A 16,559-nucleotide genomic window follows, 5' to 3' on the forward strand; every position below is an offset into this window, starting at 1 on the left:
ATAGCTCAAAGAAAAGCCTAGGAGTACAAGGCCACCGTGTGTGTGGGGAATTTCAGCTAGGGCGTGATAGCCCCCTCTTGTGGTCAGACCTGCTAACAACGCTGTATTAAAATGATGACTGGCATTCAGTTCCACAAACTGAAAGGATGGTTTAATGATGTGGGAGAGTTCAGAACACTTACATGGTTGCAGTCAGCAGCAATCTCTGTTTCCTGGAGAGAAATAAGAGAGAACAGTCAAACTATGATCATAACCATAAAGAATATACATTTGCAGCCTATTCGCTGCTGCTTTTTCAAAGCCTATGTCAGATACTGTGTAATTAGCTCTACAGAGTGTAATTTGCTCAATATTAGGAGTTGAGACATACAGTGGACATCATTAGAAAGAAGAGCTTCTCCAATTTTCAATGTTGTTGCTAGCGATATTCATAACATTGAAAGGATTTATTTATTTTTGTGTCTTAATTGATCACTGCCCAGCATTTTTCCTACTCTTTACAGTTATTTTAATTATATTTTCACGGACCCCCTGCAGTAGAGTTCCGGCAGACCCCCAATTGAATAACCCTGTTATAAACATATAATTTAATTTCATCGTTAGAATTCAGTCAATTTATCATGATATGGATTTGTGTCTATATCGCCCAGCTCTACTAACCCACACGGTTTTATAGATAGATGAGCATCCAGGGCACTCTGTGTATCCATACTGACACCTAGGCTACATCATAAAAAGACCATATTCCCCCCTTTACCAATGCACCCAGAGCTTCTCTGTGCCATTTAATTCCAAATCTACAAAAAGTCTGTCACATTAGGAATAAGGACTTAAATCTTGGGGAAAAGTCACTAAGCAAAGCCATGGTCAGTGTCGTGTGGGACCAACAGGCAAAAATCTCAATTAAAGATGCACTGCTGCCTACTACGTCACAGACGGGTTGGTTATTTAGCAACAAATGGGGCAAAACAGACGGTGTTGGGTTAGATTGTTGACCGCATGTAAACTATATTTAGTCTCCAATGTTTATTGGATACATAAATCAATTTGCACATCTCAAATACATTGTTACTGTTGTTGGTCAGCTAGCTAGCAACTTTTAGCCATATTAGCATAGACGCCACATCAGTCAAAACACCTCAAACAAGACATGTTATGAAGAACCAGATCGCCTAAAACTAGCTGAAACAAGTCACATACGTTTCCCCACATGGCAGCTTCTTGTCATTGTTTCTAGCTATCTGGCCATCCAGAATCACAACACACTGCCTTCTGCCCCATTGAAGCATGTGCGTTTAGAGAGAGCTAGGTTTGTTGTTTTGTAAAGGTTTGAAAGTCTATTGAAACAGTTTTGTTACTAGCTAGTTACGTTTTGAGTTTGGATCCTGCAAAGCGGTTGGCATCAGTTGCTGGGACCGCTACTATCTAGCCAGTGATGCTGCTGACCAAGGCCGGGTCTAAAGAGCTGTTTGACGTAGCAGCTAGACTAGCTGCCTATCAAGCTAGAGGGGTTGAGAGCTTGAACGCAGCCCGTGACACGGTTAGCCATTGTGGCTGGGACCGCGGATTGTCCCAGACTTTTGTTGATGTTTACGACCTTCCCTCCAACCTACCCTGTCTAGAACTGCGAGGAATAACAGCCTAACCTATGTTGTTACCATGACAAAAGTCCAAAACCGGCGGGAGTACAGTTGAGGACAGTGCCGTCTCTGTATCACAGGTGAAGGATTTATAAAAATAAAAAAAAATAAAAAAGTTCTACAAGCAGTTGTTACAACAAGAAAATAGCTTCAAGTGTTGTCCAAATACTAGTGGAGTCAACTAATAAAATAATAGACTACCTGACCAGAGGTCCAGGAACTGAAGAACAGTTTGCAGTTCTCCTAGGGTCAGCTCGATGAGTTTAAACAGGAGAAAGGCAAGATGACAGCACTGTAAGTAATCAGATTTTTAATCTTGAGGGACAATCAAGGCGGAATAACATGGTTGTGGACAGAATTGCAGACACCTGGACAGCGTCTGAAGACAAAGTGAGGGAAATACTCAAGAGACACTGAAGATGGAGCACAGGAAGATTGTGGTGGAGTGCGCCCACAGGACTGGAAAATCCACCACTGGCCCAGGTGACAGGCCCAGGCCAATAGTGGTCAAGTTACTGGCAGCAAGGTCAAGGTAGCTGTTCTGGAAAGAGCCAAGAACTTGAGAGGAGTGAGTGTGGGGACATTGCTTACATCCGCTATGCAGGGTTTCCTCGGCGTTCATTTAAGTGTGGCGCTGCGCCACGGCAGAATCATTGCCGCCACACAAAAAGAATCATCCGATTTCTACCAAGCAAAGTTTCAATAAAGTTCTGTAAAGCACATTCGTTGGCTAGCTCCCAGCATACTCATGCAGGGTAATAAAGACATGACTTGGGACTGTGCTCAGCTGTTTGTTTCACTAACGGTAGCTGGCTCGTTAGCTAACGTTACATGTGTGATCTTACGTTGTTTACCTAGTTAGGTTCATTGTTTACCTAGCTAGCTACATGTCTTAAGCTAAAGTGTACTGTTAGCTAGCGTTATTATTCGTATCCCAGAGGCGTATGCTTTTCTAGTTAGGAGCCTAATGTTAGCTAGCTAACATTGAACCTGGTTGGTTAGCTCCCAGCATATTCAAGCAGGTTAGTAACGACATGATTTGGCACTGCTGTTCGTTGTTGTTTAACCTGTTATGGCTAGGGGGCAGTATTTTCACGGCCGGATAAAAAACGTACCCGATTTAATCTGATTATTACTCCTGCCCAGAAACTAGAATATGCATATAATTATTAGCTTTGGATAGAAAACACTCCAAAGTTTCTAAAACTGTTTGAATGGTGTCTGTGAGTATAACAGAACTCATTTGGCAGGCCAAAACCTGAGAAGATTCCATGCAGGAAGTGCCCTGTCTGACAATTTCTTGCCCTTCTTGATTATCTCTATCCATTACAGGGGATCTCTGCTGTTACGTGACACTTCCTACGGCTCCCATGGGCTCTCAGAAGGCGGCAAAAAGCTGAATCGTGGCTTTGCAGGCTCTGGCTGAAAAAAAGTAGCGCGTTTGGATAGTGGCTGGTCACAGTACTGTGAGACTCAGGCTCGTGCCCGAGTCGACCCCATGCTTTATTTTCTTTCGTGCGTTTACCTAAACGCAGATTCCCGGTCGGAATATTATCGCTTTTTTACGAGAAAAATGGCATAAAAATGGATTTTAAACAGCGGTTGACATGCTTCGAAGTACGGTAATGGAATATTTAGAAATATTTTGTCACGAAATGCGCCATGCTCGTCACCCTTCTTTACCCTTTCGGATAGTGTCTTGAACGCACGAACAAAACGCCGCTATTTGGATATAACAATGGATTATTTTGAACCAAACCAACATTTGTTATTGAAGTAGCAGTCCTGGGAGTGCATTCTGACGAAGAACACCAAAGGTAATCAAACTTTTCTAATAGTAAATCGGAGTTTGGTCAGGGCTAAACTTGGTGGGTGTCTAAATAGCTAGCCGTGATGGCTGGGCTATCTACTCAGAATATTGCAAAATGTGCTTTCACCGAAAAGCTATTTTAAAATCGGACACCTCGATTGCACAAAGGAGTTCTGTATCTATAATTCTTAAAATAATTGTTATGTTTTTTGTGAACGTTTATCGTGAGTAATTTAGTAAATTCACCAGAGGTTTGCGGGGGGTATGCTAGTTCTGTACGTCACATGCTAATGTAAAAAGCTGTTTTTTGATATAAATATGAACTTGATTGAACAAAACATGCATGTATTGTATAACATAATGTCCTAGGTGTGTCATCTGATGAAGATCATCAAAGGTTAGTGCTGCATTTAGCTGTGGTTTTGTTTTTTGTGACATTATATGCTAGCTTGAAAAATGGGTGTCTGATTATTTCTGGCTAGGTACTCTGCTGACATAATCTAGTGTTTTGCTTTCGCTGTAAAGCCTTTTTGAAATCGGACAGTGTGGTTAGATAAAGGAGAGTCTTGTCTTTAAAATGCTGTGAAATAGTCATATGTTTGAAAAATAGACGTTTTTGTATTTTTGAGGAATTTGTAATTCGCGCCACGCCTATCATTGGATATTGGAGCAGGTGTTCCGCTAGCGGAACGTCTAGATGTAAGAGGTTAACTAGCGAACGTTAGCTGGCTGGCTCGTTAGCTAACGTTACGTGACGTGTGTAATCTTACACATGGTTTACCAAGCTAGGTTAAATTGTTTACCTAGCCAGCTACATGTCTTAAGCTAAAGTGCACAACACCCGTTGAATATGGCCGGTGTCAGTAGATATCTGCAAAAAAGCGTACTGAAATTGTTGCCAGCAGAGCTGGTTAGGCTGTTTTCATGTTATCCATAGGTAAACAAATCGGCCAAAGGGTCAAGTGTGAGCTCTGAATGCTCCGAGAGCTTTACGAGATGGGTGGGGCTAAAGCATAAGAGGGTGTGAACGATGATGAATGGGTGTCGACAAAGAAGAGCTCTTCACTAGATACCAAAATATTCAAAGACCATTTTCTCAAAAGTGAGTTTTACAAGTTTATCAACTTTCAAAGCAGAATTACTTTCCCATTGTTCCTCAACTGTAGTGCATGATATACCATTTTGTAGCTCTGAGGTCTCTACTTTTATCCAATGTAAAAAACACAATTTCAAATTTTGCTCCATAAGACCAAATCCAGGAAGTGAGTCACATATATTGTTTTGGCGTGTGGGGCCTAGGATCGAGCCTTGGGGTACTGCCTTGGTGACAGGCAGTGGCTGAGACTAGGGATGCACGATATATCGGTAAGCATATCGGAATTGACCGATATTAGCTAAAAATACCAACAGCTGCATCGGCCCGATGTCTAGTTTAACGCTGATGTGTAAAACCGATGTTAACCTGTTAGGGCTAGGGGGCAGTATTTACACGGCCGGATAAAAAACGTACCCGATTTAATCTGGTTATTACTACTGCCCAGAAACTAGAATATGCATATAATTATTGGCTTTGGATAGAAAAAACCCTAAAGTTTCTAAAACTGTTTGAATGGTGTCTGAGTATAACAGAACTCATATGGCAGGCAAAAACCTGAGAAGATTCTGTACAGGAAGTACCCTCTCTGACCATTCCTTGGGCTTCTTGGCTCTGTTTATTGAAAATGTTGGATCTTTGCTGTAACGTGACACTTCCTACGGCTCCCATAGGCTCTCAGAACCCGGGAAAAAGCTGAATGATGTAATTCCAGCCGCTGGCTGAAAAACTTTAGCGCCTTTGGTTAAGTGGTCTATCAGAGGACAATGAGCTGAGGCGCGTGCACGGGGTGACACCATGTTTTTATTTTCTCTCTCTTTGTACTAAAACACAGAATCCCGGTCGGAATATTATCGCTTTTTACGAGAAAAATTGCATAAAAATGGATTTTAAACAGCGGTTGACATGCTTCGAAGTACGGTAATGGAATATTTCGAAATATTTTGTCACGAAATGCGCCATGCTCGTCACCCTTCTTTACCCTTTCGGATAGTGTCTTGAACGCACGAACAAAACGCCGCTATTTGGATATAACAATGGATTATTTTGAACCAAACCAACATTTGTTATTGAAGTAGCAGTCCTGGGAGTGCATTCTGACGAAGAACACCAAAGGTAATCAAACTTTTCTAATAGTAAATCGGAGTTTGGTCAGGGCTAAACTTGGTGGGTGTCTAAATAGCTAGCCGTGATGGCTGGGCTATCTACTTAAAGATTGCAAAATGTGCTTTCACCGAAAAGCTATTTTAAAATCGGACATAGCGAGTGCATAGAGGAGTTCTGTATCTATAATTCTTAAAATAATTATGTTTTTTGTGAACGTTGGTTAAAACTGCTCTACAAGAGGCTGTGAAAAAGCGATTCGGTGGCATTCTCTCTGAGCCTCTTTACTGTGTCGCAGCCATGCTCGATGCTAGGTACAAGGACCGCTACTTCGATGCAGACAAGAAACAGGGTTTACGTGAAATGTTATAGACACAGCTGGACAAGACAGAAACGGACACAGTGACGGACAGAGTTGAAACTTCACTGCTTGACATGTATGATGAAATCCTGGTTGTGACTGAACAAATGAACAACAAAAGAGCATAGCAAGTAAGCAAGAGCCAACAAAATAACTTTTTGGTCAGTGTGTGTGTGTTTCAACAATTTAACTGTACTAGAATGCTTAACCTGTTAGGGCTAGGGGGCAGCATTTGCACGTCTGGATAAAAAAAATGTACCCGATTTAATCTGGTTACTAATCCTACCCAGTAACTAGAATATGCATATACTTATTATATATGGATAGAAAACACTCTAAAGTTTCTAAAACTGTTTGAATGGTGTCTGTGAGTATAACAGAACTCATTTGGCAGGCAAAACCCTGAGACATTTTCTGACAGGAAGTGGATACCTGATGTGTTGTATTGACTTTAAACCTATCCCATTGAAAAACACAGGGGCTGAGGAATATTTTGGCACTTCCTATTGCTTCCACTAGATGTCACCAGCCTTTACAAAGTGTTTTGAGTCTTCTGGAGGGAGATCTGACCGAACAAGAGCCATGGAACGATGATGTCCCATTAGACACCTGGCGCGCGAGTTCATGTTGGGTACCCTCGTTCCAATACGTTATAAAAGAGTATGCATTCGTCCACCTTGAATATTATTCATGTTCTGGTTAAAAAAGGCCCTAATGATTTATGCTATACAACGTTTGACATGTTTGAACGAACGGAAATATATTTTTCCCCTCGTTCATGACGAGAAGTCCGGCTGGCTTAGATCATGTGCTAACAAGACGGAGATTTTTGGACATAAATGATGAGCTTTTTTGAACAAAACTACATTCGTTATGGACCTGTGATACCTGGAAGTGACATCTGATGAAGAGAATCAAAGGTAATGGATTATTTACATAGTATTTTCGATTTTAGATCTCCCCAACATGACGTCTAGTCTGTATCGCAACGCGTATTTTTCTGGGCGCAGTGCTCAGATTATTGCAAAGTGTGATTTCCCAGTAAGGTTATTTTTAAATCTGGCAAGTTGATTGCGTTCAAGAGATGTAAATCTATAATTCTTTAAATGACAATATAATATTTTACCAATGTTTTCTAATTTTAATTATTTAATTTGTGACGCTGACTTGACTGCCGGTTATTGGAGGGAAACGATTTCCTCAACATCAATGCCATAGTAAAACGCTGTTTTTGGATATAAATATGAACTTGATAGAACTAAAAATGCATGCATTGTCTAACATAATGTCCTAGGAGTGTCATCTGATGGAGATTGTAAAAGGTTAGTGCATCATTTTAGCTGGTTTTATGGTTTTGGTGACCCTGTCTTTGACTTGACAAAACATTACACACAACTCTTGTAAATGTACTGTCCTAACATACTCTAAATTTATGCTTTCGCCGTAAAACCTTTTTGAAATCGTAAAACGTGGTTAGATTAAGGAGATGTTTATCTTTCAAATGGTGTAAAATAGTTGTATTTTTGAAAAATTTGAATTTTGACATTTATTTGGATTCAAATTTGCCGCTCTTGAAATGCACCTGCTGTTGATGGAGTGCACCACGGGTGGCACGCTAGCGTCCCACCTAGCCCATAGAGGTTAAAGAGGCCATAATTATTTTTATAAATCGATTTCGTTTTTTTTTGGCAAGGAAAATATTGGATACCGGTATCGGCAAGTAGCCTAGATGTCAGAGCGTTGTAGAATAATAGTGAAGACATCAAAACTATGAAATGACACATGGAATCATGTAGTAACCAAAAAAAAGTGTCAAACAAATCAAAATATATTTTATATTTGAGATTCTTCAAATAGCCACCCTTTGCCTTCATGACAGCTTTGCACACACTGGCACATGCTCTCAACCAGCTTCATGAGGTAGTCACCTGAAATGCATTTCAATTAGGTGTGCCTTGTTAAAAGTTACTTTGTGGAATTTCTTTCCTTCTTAATGCGTTTGAGACAACCAGTTGTGTTGTGACAAGGTTGGGGGGATATAGAGAAGATAGCCCTATTTGGTAAAAGACTAAGTCCATATGGCAAGAACAGCTCAAATAAGCAAAGAGAAACGACAGCCCATCATTACTTTAACATGAAGGTCAGTTAATCCAGAACATTTCAAGACCTTTGAAAGTTTCTTCAAGTGCAGTCGCAAAATCATCAAGCACTATGATGAAACTGGCTCTCATGAGGGCTGCCACAGGAATGGAAGACCCAGAGTTACCTCTGCTGCAGAGGATAAGTTCATTAGAGTTACCAGCCCAAATTTAATGCTTCAGAGTTCAAGTAACAGACACATCAACTGTTCAGATGAAACTGTGAATCAGGCCTTCATGGTTGAATTGCTGCAAAGAAACCACTAAAGGACACCAATAATAAGAAGGAACTTGCTTGGGCCAAGAAACATGAGCAATGGACATTAGACCGGCAGAAATGTTTTCTTTGGTCTGATGAATCCAAATGAGATTTTTGGTTCCAACCGCCATGTCTTTGTGAGACGCAGAGTAGGTGAACGGATGATCTCCACATGTGTATTTCCCACCGTAAAGCATGGAGGATGAGTTGTGATGGTGCTTTCATGGTGACACTGTCAGATATTTACTTGGAAGTCAAGGCACACTTAACCAGCATGGCTACCACAGCATTCATCCCATCTGGTTTGTGCTTAGTGGGACTATCATTTGTTTTTCAACAGGACAATGACCCAACACACCTCCAGGCTGTGTAAGGTTTATTTGACCAAGAAAGAGAGTGATGGAGTGCTGCATCAGATGACCTGGCTTCCACAATCACCTGACCTCAACCCAATTGAGATGGTTTGGGATGAGTTGGACCACAGAGTGAAGGAAAAGCAGCCAACAAGAGCTCAGCATATGTGGGAACTCCTTCAAGACTGTTGGAAAATAATTCTAGGGTGAAGCTGTTTGAGCGAATGCCAAGAGTGTGCAAAGCTGTCATCAAGGCAAAGGGTGGCTACTTTGAAGAATCTCAAATATATTTTGATTTGTTTAACGCTTTTTTGGTTACTACATGATTCCATGTGCTAGTTCGTCTTCACTATTATTCTACAATGTAGAAAATAGTACAAAAAAATTAAGAAAAACCATTGAATGAGTAGGTGTCACCAAACTTTTGACTGGTACTATAAATATTTATTTGTTACTGCTCGACTAAAACGATCTATGTCAACCAACAGCTTAACGACCAAACAATCAACTAATTGGGGTTAGCCCTAAACTGGGGACAAGCCCTTAGATACTAATCAGACAGCATCAAATGTTCTAAAACACCAGCCAGAGAGGCTTGTAGGAAGTCAAAACAAAAAGGTTATGACTTTATGGAAAGCCGTTTTAACATATCAAAATTATATTCATATATCAATAATTATCTATATCAATAATTCCCCCAAAACTTATATAGATAATTGACGTTTCCATATGTACTAGGAAGCTAAATGTGACTGAAAAAGTGCCTCAGGCATTGACAAATATATATTTTTTTAAATCACTAATTGAAAGTAAGGGGATATCGGTGAACAAATGCCATGGTCAAGGGCAAGGCCACGACGGCGCCAGTGCAATGAGTGGAGTTACCTCAGATGTTCAAAAGCGCATATCAGACCGAGAGCCTGATGCTTCTTAAGTAGTTCATTATAAGTTTTAGTTTAGAAAACAATCTCTTACCGCAGAAGTGACAGTTACAGGGATGGTAAAAACAGCTTGATTGCCGTAGCAACATCAGGGACACTGGGCAGAAGGGAGGGGTGCTTCAAATACAGCAGTTCTGCAACATCTTTAATTGAGCCTCTCATTCTCCTTAATTGCCGGCCTCAAAATGTCACAGAAGGAGATTAACTGTATGGGAAGCTCTGGGTACAGATCGTCTTGATAGTAGATAGTCTGTATCAAAACATTAAGAACACTTGCTCTTTCCATGACAGACTGGCCAGGTGACTTCAAGTGAATGCCACGATCCCTTTATCCTGTCCCTTGTTAAATCCACTTCAATCAATGTAGCTGAAGGGGAGGAGACAGGATAAAGGATTGTTAAGCCTTGAGACAATTGAGACATGGATTGTGTGAGTGCCCTTCAGAGGGTGAATGGGCGAGACAAAAGACAAGTGAACAGGGTATGGCAGCCCATCAAATCTTACTGAAATGCATCAATTCGTTCCCCTAATCAAGCTGAATCACACCCAATAGTTTCAAAATAAAAACGTATCGTTAATGTATCGTATCGGAGCACAAGTATCTAGATGCGTATCGAATCTTTCATAAAAGGAGAGATACGCAAATATGAGAATAATATATAACTAGTGACCAACCCGCACGACCTTGAATGTCACAAACAGAACACTGGAAATCATGTGTATTACAGAAATGGAAAGTATATAAGTATGCTAAACATTATGTGTCTCATTCTAAACTGAAGATGAACTTCAAATGTATTGATCTCTATTACATGGGCAGGGCTAAGCTGGTCTTTGTTACAAGGAGCAAGTACACCGAGTATACAAAACATTAAGAACCTGCTCTTTCCATGACAGACTGACCAGGTGAATCGTGGTGAAAGCTATGATCCCTTATTGATGTCACTTGTTAAATCCACTCCAATCGGTGTAGATGAAGGGGAGGAGAAGGCTTAAAAGTCTTTATTTAAACTTTGAGACATGGGTTGTGTGTGTGCCATTCGAATTGTGAATGGTCAAGACAAAAGATTTAGGTGCCTTTGAATGGGGTATGGTAGTAGGCGCCAGGTGCACCGGTTTGTGTCATGAACTGCAACGATGCTGTGTTTCTCACGCTCAAGTTTCCTGTGTGTATCAAGAATGGTCCACCACCCAAAGGACATCCAGCCAACTTGACAACTGTGGGAAGCATGGGAGTCAATGTGGACCAGCAACCCTGTGGAACGCTTTTGACTAGGGATGCAGGATATAAATCGGTGAACATATCAGAATTGGCCAATATTAGATAAAAATGCCAAAATCGGAATCGGCCTGATGTCTAGTTTAACGCCCATTTTAAATACCGATGTCAAAGCTACCGTGCACACCTATGTAACGTAGGTACATGACGTAATGACGCCAAGTAAAATGTTGCGCTACACGTTTAACACAGCATTCTTAACCTAGCCCACAATGTCTACTGTGTGGATCGAGCAGTCAACAAGTCGAGCAGTCATTTGAAAGAGTAAGAATTTCAGCGAGACAACTCAAAGGTGAAATCCATTAAAGCCAAGATAATGGAATTCATTCTCCTTGACAATCAACTGTTCTCTGTCATGGGTCATGTTGTCTTTCGCCGACTGGTCGAGCACCGGTACACACTACCAAGTGCACTATTTTTCAGATGTTTCCCTACCGGAGTTACACAGTAATAGCGTCACTGATATAAGATTCACAACATACAAATAAGTCTGCAAATAAGCAAACACCGGCCACGAACTATGTGTTTACAATACCGTGTTGGTAATAAAGCATAATTTGTTAGACCTCAACTTCTGGGGTAGCTAGCTGTAGCTTGGTACCTAGCTAGCACTAACGCAACCAGCCTGAAAACAATGACCAGTAGAAACTGCAGCCATTTTCATTATTCTTAGCAAATAATTTAGGAATCCTTGTGAGTAAGTATTAGCTAGGTTGCCACTTGTTGTCCACCTATTGAAATTGAACTTCAGTTTATGAAAACAATAGCTAGCCAGCTACTTAACCCTGTTGCCCAAAGCTAACGTTATGAGCAGCCAGCTAGCTTCACCTGGCTAGTGAGGCTCGATGGGATCGGGTTATGTGTTGTGAAACTAGCCACAATAAGGATTAGGCACAATAGTGGAATTTGCCTTCAAAATAAAAAAATGTCATTGACAGTGATGCAAATGAATACAAATTGTAGAATTATGCCATACTTTTTTATTTTGAAGGCTAACCGCAAAGTCCACTATTGTGGCTAATCCTTATTGTAGCTAGCTTCACATAGATGGGTCTGACCACCATTAATCAAATAAGAACCGTCTTGTAAATCTTATAAATCAGTGTGAGGAATCACACTTCATCTTGCAGTACAATGGACAAATCTGGGTTTGGCAGATGCCAGGAGAACGCTACCTGCTTGAATGCTTAGTGCCAAGTGTTTGGTGGAGGAGAAATAATGGGTTGGAGCTGTTTTTCATTGTTCGGGCTAGGTCCCTTCGTTCCAGTGAAGGGAAATCTTAATGCTACAGCATACAATGACATTCTAGATGATTGATTCTGTGCTTCCAACTTCGTGGCACCAGTTTTGGGAAGGCCCTTTCCTGTTTCAGCATGACAATGCCCCCGTGCACAAAGCGAGGTCCATACAAAAATATTTGTCGAGATCGGTGTGGAAGAACTTGACTGGCCTGCCCGGAGCCCTGACCTCAACCCCATCGAACATCTTTGGGATGAATTGGAACACCCATTGCGATCCAGGTCTAATCACTCAAAATCAGTGCCCGATCTCCATGCTGTTGTGGCTGAATGGAACCAAGTCCCGGCAGCAATATTCCAATATCTAATGGAAAGCATTCACGTTAGAGAGGAGGCTGTCATAGCAGCGGGGGGTGGGGGCAACTCTATATTAATGCCTATGATTTTGGATTGAGTTGTTCGACGAGCAGATGTCCACATACATTTGGTCATGTAGTGTAAGTTGAAAAATGTAGGAGCACAAGTAAAAATATTTTAGGTAAAAAGCATTTTTTTTGTAGTAATGGTGCAAGCATGACGATCATGAATCTGCGCTCAGTGTATTCTCCATGGCCCTCAGGGTCCGCGGTAGAATTTAGTAATCACTTCAACAATTATCTGGCTGATTTTTTTCTAGGCGCATTGGTGGCGCTAAAGTAATATTCCAGGTTGCACGCAAAATATTTAGGTGCATACCAGTATGTGAGTAAAATGTTTGCACTGTAGAGCCCTGATAGGTTGATTTTGACTTTATAAATGTGTTTGGAAGAGGAAGATGCTTCGTGTTGTCATCTTTAAACAATTTGACTAGACCTATCCTTGACCTCAGAAACCATGAAAGCAGTGCACGCCTGCACAGGTACCTATTTTGAGCTTCTGTGAATTTGAGAATGGACCAGTTTATTAAGGTTTCATCAAGCTGAGAGGAAAATATCTGTCCGCTTAATTCACACTCAAAGAAGAGCCATGGGCTGAGAGCCAAGGTAGCAGAACCAGAATTAACCTCGCTCTGCACAAAACTATAGTGTGAAATGAAACGTCATCAACACATTTCCTACAGTGATTAAGGCTAGACGTCGACGTTTAGGCCTATTTGCTGTAACAAAACGGCAGTTGTCAGAATGAATGAAAAGCTATATTTCATTAAAGGACCAATAATATCATTTTGGGATTTTTCTTTAAAACAAATCTATAAGCTTACAATGCATGTTTAGCTCTATTGAGACTATAAATAGCCATGAAACTCTTCAACCTGAGAGACATTGCCAAAATGCCTCAAATTCCCCCAGAAAAGCTTTTTCAACAACACAGAACTCAAGAGGACCTTCAAAACTCAGAACTAAACGAACCAAGCCATGAGTCCTGAAAGTAAAGTCACACTGCCATGGCCTCCTCCCTACTCTGTGAATTGACCAAGTAAACAAAATCACAACTACCATGGAGGCTGGCAGTGAGCAGCAGCCTGGAGACAGGGAAATTCAATTCAATTTGCTTTATTGGCATGACGTAACAAAGTACATATTGCCAAAGCTTATTTTGGATATTTACAATATTTAAAAAAATTATAAAATGAGAATCAAAATTGTCAACGGGACAACAGTAACAACACTAACCAAGGGTCAAAATAACCATACTTTCAACAATAACAATAACCATACAGTAGAGTACATATGCAGGTTTATTGGTCTGTCAGACACTGTCCCTCAACTTATGGCAGGCAGCAATGTAGTGCGCTGCCAACCCACAGCTCTCTGCGTCCTCTCCCAACAGGACGGGTAGCCTATCCTCATCAGAGAGGTCTTTGAAACCTTGTATAAGGGTTTCAAATTTGGGAAAATGACACTAATTGTTTTATATTTTTGACATTTTGTCCAGAAATGCAGCTCTGTCTCAGGTTCTGCTGTTGTGCAGTGGTTGCACAGCCTTTCCTCTACAGGGAGCCAGGTTTTGCTGTGTCTACCCTTCTCAATGGCAAGGCTGTGCTCACTGAGCCTGTACTTTGTCAAGGTTTTTCTAAGGTTTTGATTAGTAACCATGGTCAAATATTTAGCCACGGTGTACTGTCGATTTAGGGCCAGATAGCACTGCATTTTGCTTTGTGTTTGTGCTTCTCAAAAAGCAATGTAGTTTTGTTTTGACTGTGTTGTAATTTGGTCTATTCTGATTGATTGGATGTTCTGGTCCTGAGGCTTCAGTGTGTTAGTAGGCTGGGTTTATGTACAGCACTTTGAGATATCAGCTGATGTAAGAAGGGCTATATAAATACATTTGATTTGATTTGATTTAGTAGAACAGGTTTGTGAACTCAGCCCCAGCTGGATGAGGGGACTCTTTTCTTTGTACAGCTCTTGGCATTGCAGGGCTTGGTAATGATATGAGAGGGGGTCACTGTATTTTAGATGTTTCCAAAACTTAATTGCTCTTTTTTGAGTTTTTATTATTAGTGGATATTGGCCTAATTCTGCCCTGCATGCATTGTTTGTAGTTTTCCTCTGGACATGTAGGAGAATCTTACAGAACTCTGCATGCAGGGTTTCAATGGGGTGTTTGTCCCATTTGATGAAATTGCTGTGTGCCTCTAAACCTACCCACACCAAAAGAGCTGAGCCAAGACCACTGACTGAACCTCCTCAATGAAAACAGGCCACTGAAAGCTGGTGAAAATAAATGAAGTAACAATGAAGAGAGAAACCACTGGTCATTAACAGAGAACAAGATCCTTACCTAACAAAATCAGCACCAACCCCTGTTCTAAACTACAATAGATACTCATTCTGTAGATATACTCTAGCCTAGAGTCTAACAATCAAGGAAAACAAACCAAAAAGCTGATTACTCTCAGACCACTGCTGGTACTAGCCCCTTGAGCTAACAGGACCATTGCCTTGAGTCTCAGGCTGCAAACACCTGATTAGGATAGACTGGCCCCTCACCACATATTACTGTAGTGATTGACTTTCCCAAGCCTAACCATGACCATTGGCTGGAAGCTTTAAAAAAGGTCACTGAATCTACACTTAAGATCCAACAATCTCCTCCTATACTTACTCTGAACAGGACATTGCTGGAAATGTACATATATATAGGACGACACATGTGTTAGACCAGGAATGGACATGACTCACAACATATCATTAGAAGATCAAGCTAGCCATTGCTAGTTTAACAAAGGTCAACATAGTTAGCTTGGCACATCTGTAGGTATTAACGTTACAGTAGCTGCCTAGCTAGTTAGCTAAACTTATGACTTTATTAAAACGTTACCACGGTCCTAAAAGGCTGGTAAAAAAAAAATGGCACTATTTCAGTGGCTATACTTGTCGAATGATGCTCTCAAAGCATATAGAATAATCAATTGCAATCACTTCTATATCCTCTTTTTGCAACACAACCAGCGAGATAGTAAATGCTCGCTAAGTAGCCAACTAATAGCTAGCATCGGCTAGTAGTTAGCTAGCTAACGTTAACTGGATAACGTTATATGCTAGCTTGAGTAAAGCCAAGCCAAGGCACACCCAAGTTTTGGTCGGGCCACAATATCGCCCACAATCCAACATACCTCTTTCCTATCCTGGAGGCACTCAAGCACAGCCAGGTTATTGTTCCAGGAATGTTTCGGACAAAGCCTTGTCAAGTCCTCCCGACAAGCCCCCTCTTCGGCCAGCTTCCAGCCGCTAGTGCGTCTACGAAGTGGCAGGGCCGCGAGTACTGGAGCTCCGTTTACAGCAGCCGGTACTCCGCCTGGATTTTGAGCCGGGATAACAACACTAACTGGAGGCTTGGCGACGCCATTGATCTGATATTTTTCCTCTCGAAGGGGATGCACATACAAAAGGATAGACATCAAAAGCAGGAGACGAGGAACACGTCTACAAGCCGCCATCTTCGGATAACTAGCTAGCTAGGATTGCTAGCTGCAAATTACGACTACAGTGATGGGACGTTTTCTTGCATACGTCTGCGTGTGCGTTGTTGGCAATCTCTGTCATAGATCTACATTTTCTAGAGTGAAAATCGAATTGCGAAAACAGATACGGTCCGCTTCGTTACTGTTTCTCTGTAATTACATCAAAGACAATGGATCACCATCAATCAGCATTTTACTTGCAATGAATAAACAGTCGAATATAGTTCGGAATCTAAACCACTAATACATTTTCATTAGCCAACTATGGGATAATCTAGTACTTTTGTTTCTATTATCCGACTCCTGTCAGCTCTTTTGTTTTTGACAAACCCCTGTACTATTACGGATATTTTGCCTATGAAAATATAAACTGATTGTTTACTGACCACTAAAATAC

The 16,559-nt window shown here is 41.1% G+C and overlaps 1 protein-coding gene across 2 annotated transcripts in view; it reads right to left on the reverse strand.

Annotated features, from left to right (window-relative positions):
- LOC106561003 (Golgi apparatus protein 1) overlaps positions 1 to 16,226 on the reverse strand; it is a 47,662-nt gene extending 31,436 nt beyond the window's left edge. For both annotated transcript variants that reach the window (XM_045688120.1, XM_045688119.1), the window contains exons 1-2: positions 15,815 to 16,226; positions 183 to 212 (exon numbers count right to left, since the gene is read on the reverse strand). In XM_045688120.1, coding sequence (XP_045544076.1) covers positions 183 to 212; positions 15,815 to 16,138 — 354 coding nt within the window. In that variant the 5' untranslated portion in view covers positions 16,139 to 16,226. The remainder of the gene's footprint in view (positions 1 to 182; positions 213 to 15,814) is intronic.
- Positions 16,227 to 16,559: the final 333 nt, after the last annotated feature.

This window comes from Salmo salar, chromosome ssa10 (genome assembly GCF_905237065.1).
Source record: "Salmo salar chromosome ssa10, Ssal_v3.1, whole genome shotgun sequence".
In the NCBI taxonomy this organism is placed as follows: domain Eukaryota; kingdom Metazoa; phylum Chordata; class Actinopteri; order Salmoniformes; family Salmonidae; genus Salmo; species Salmo salar.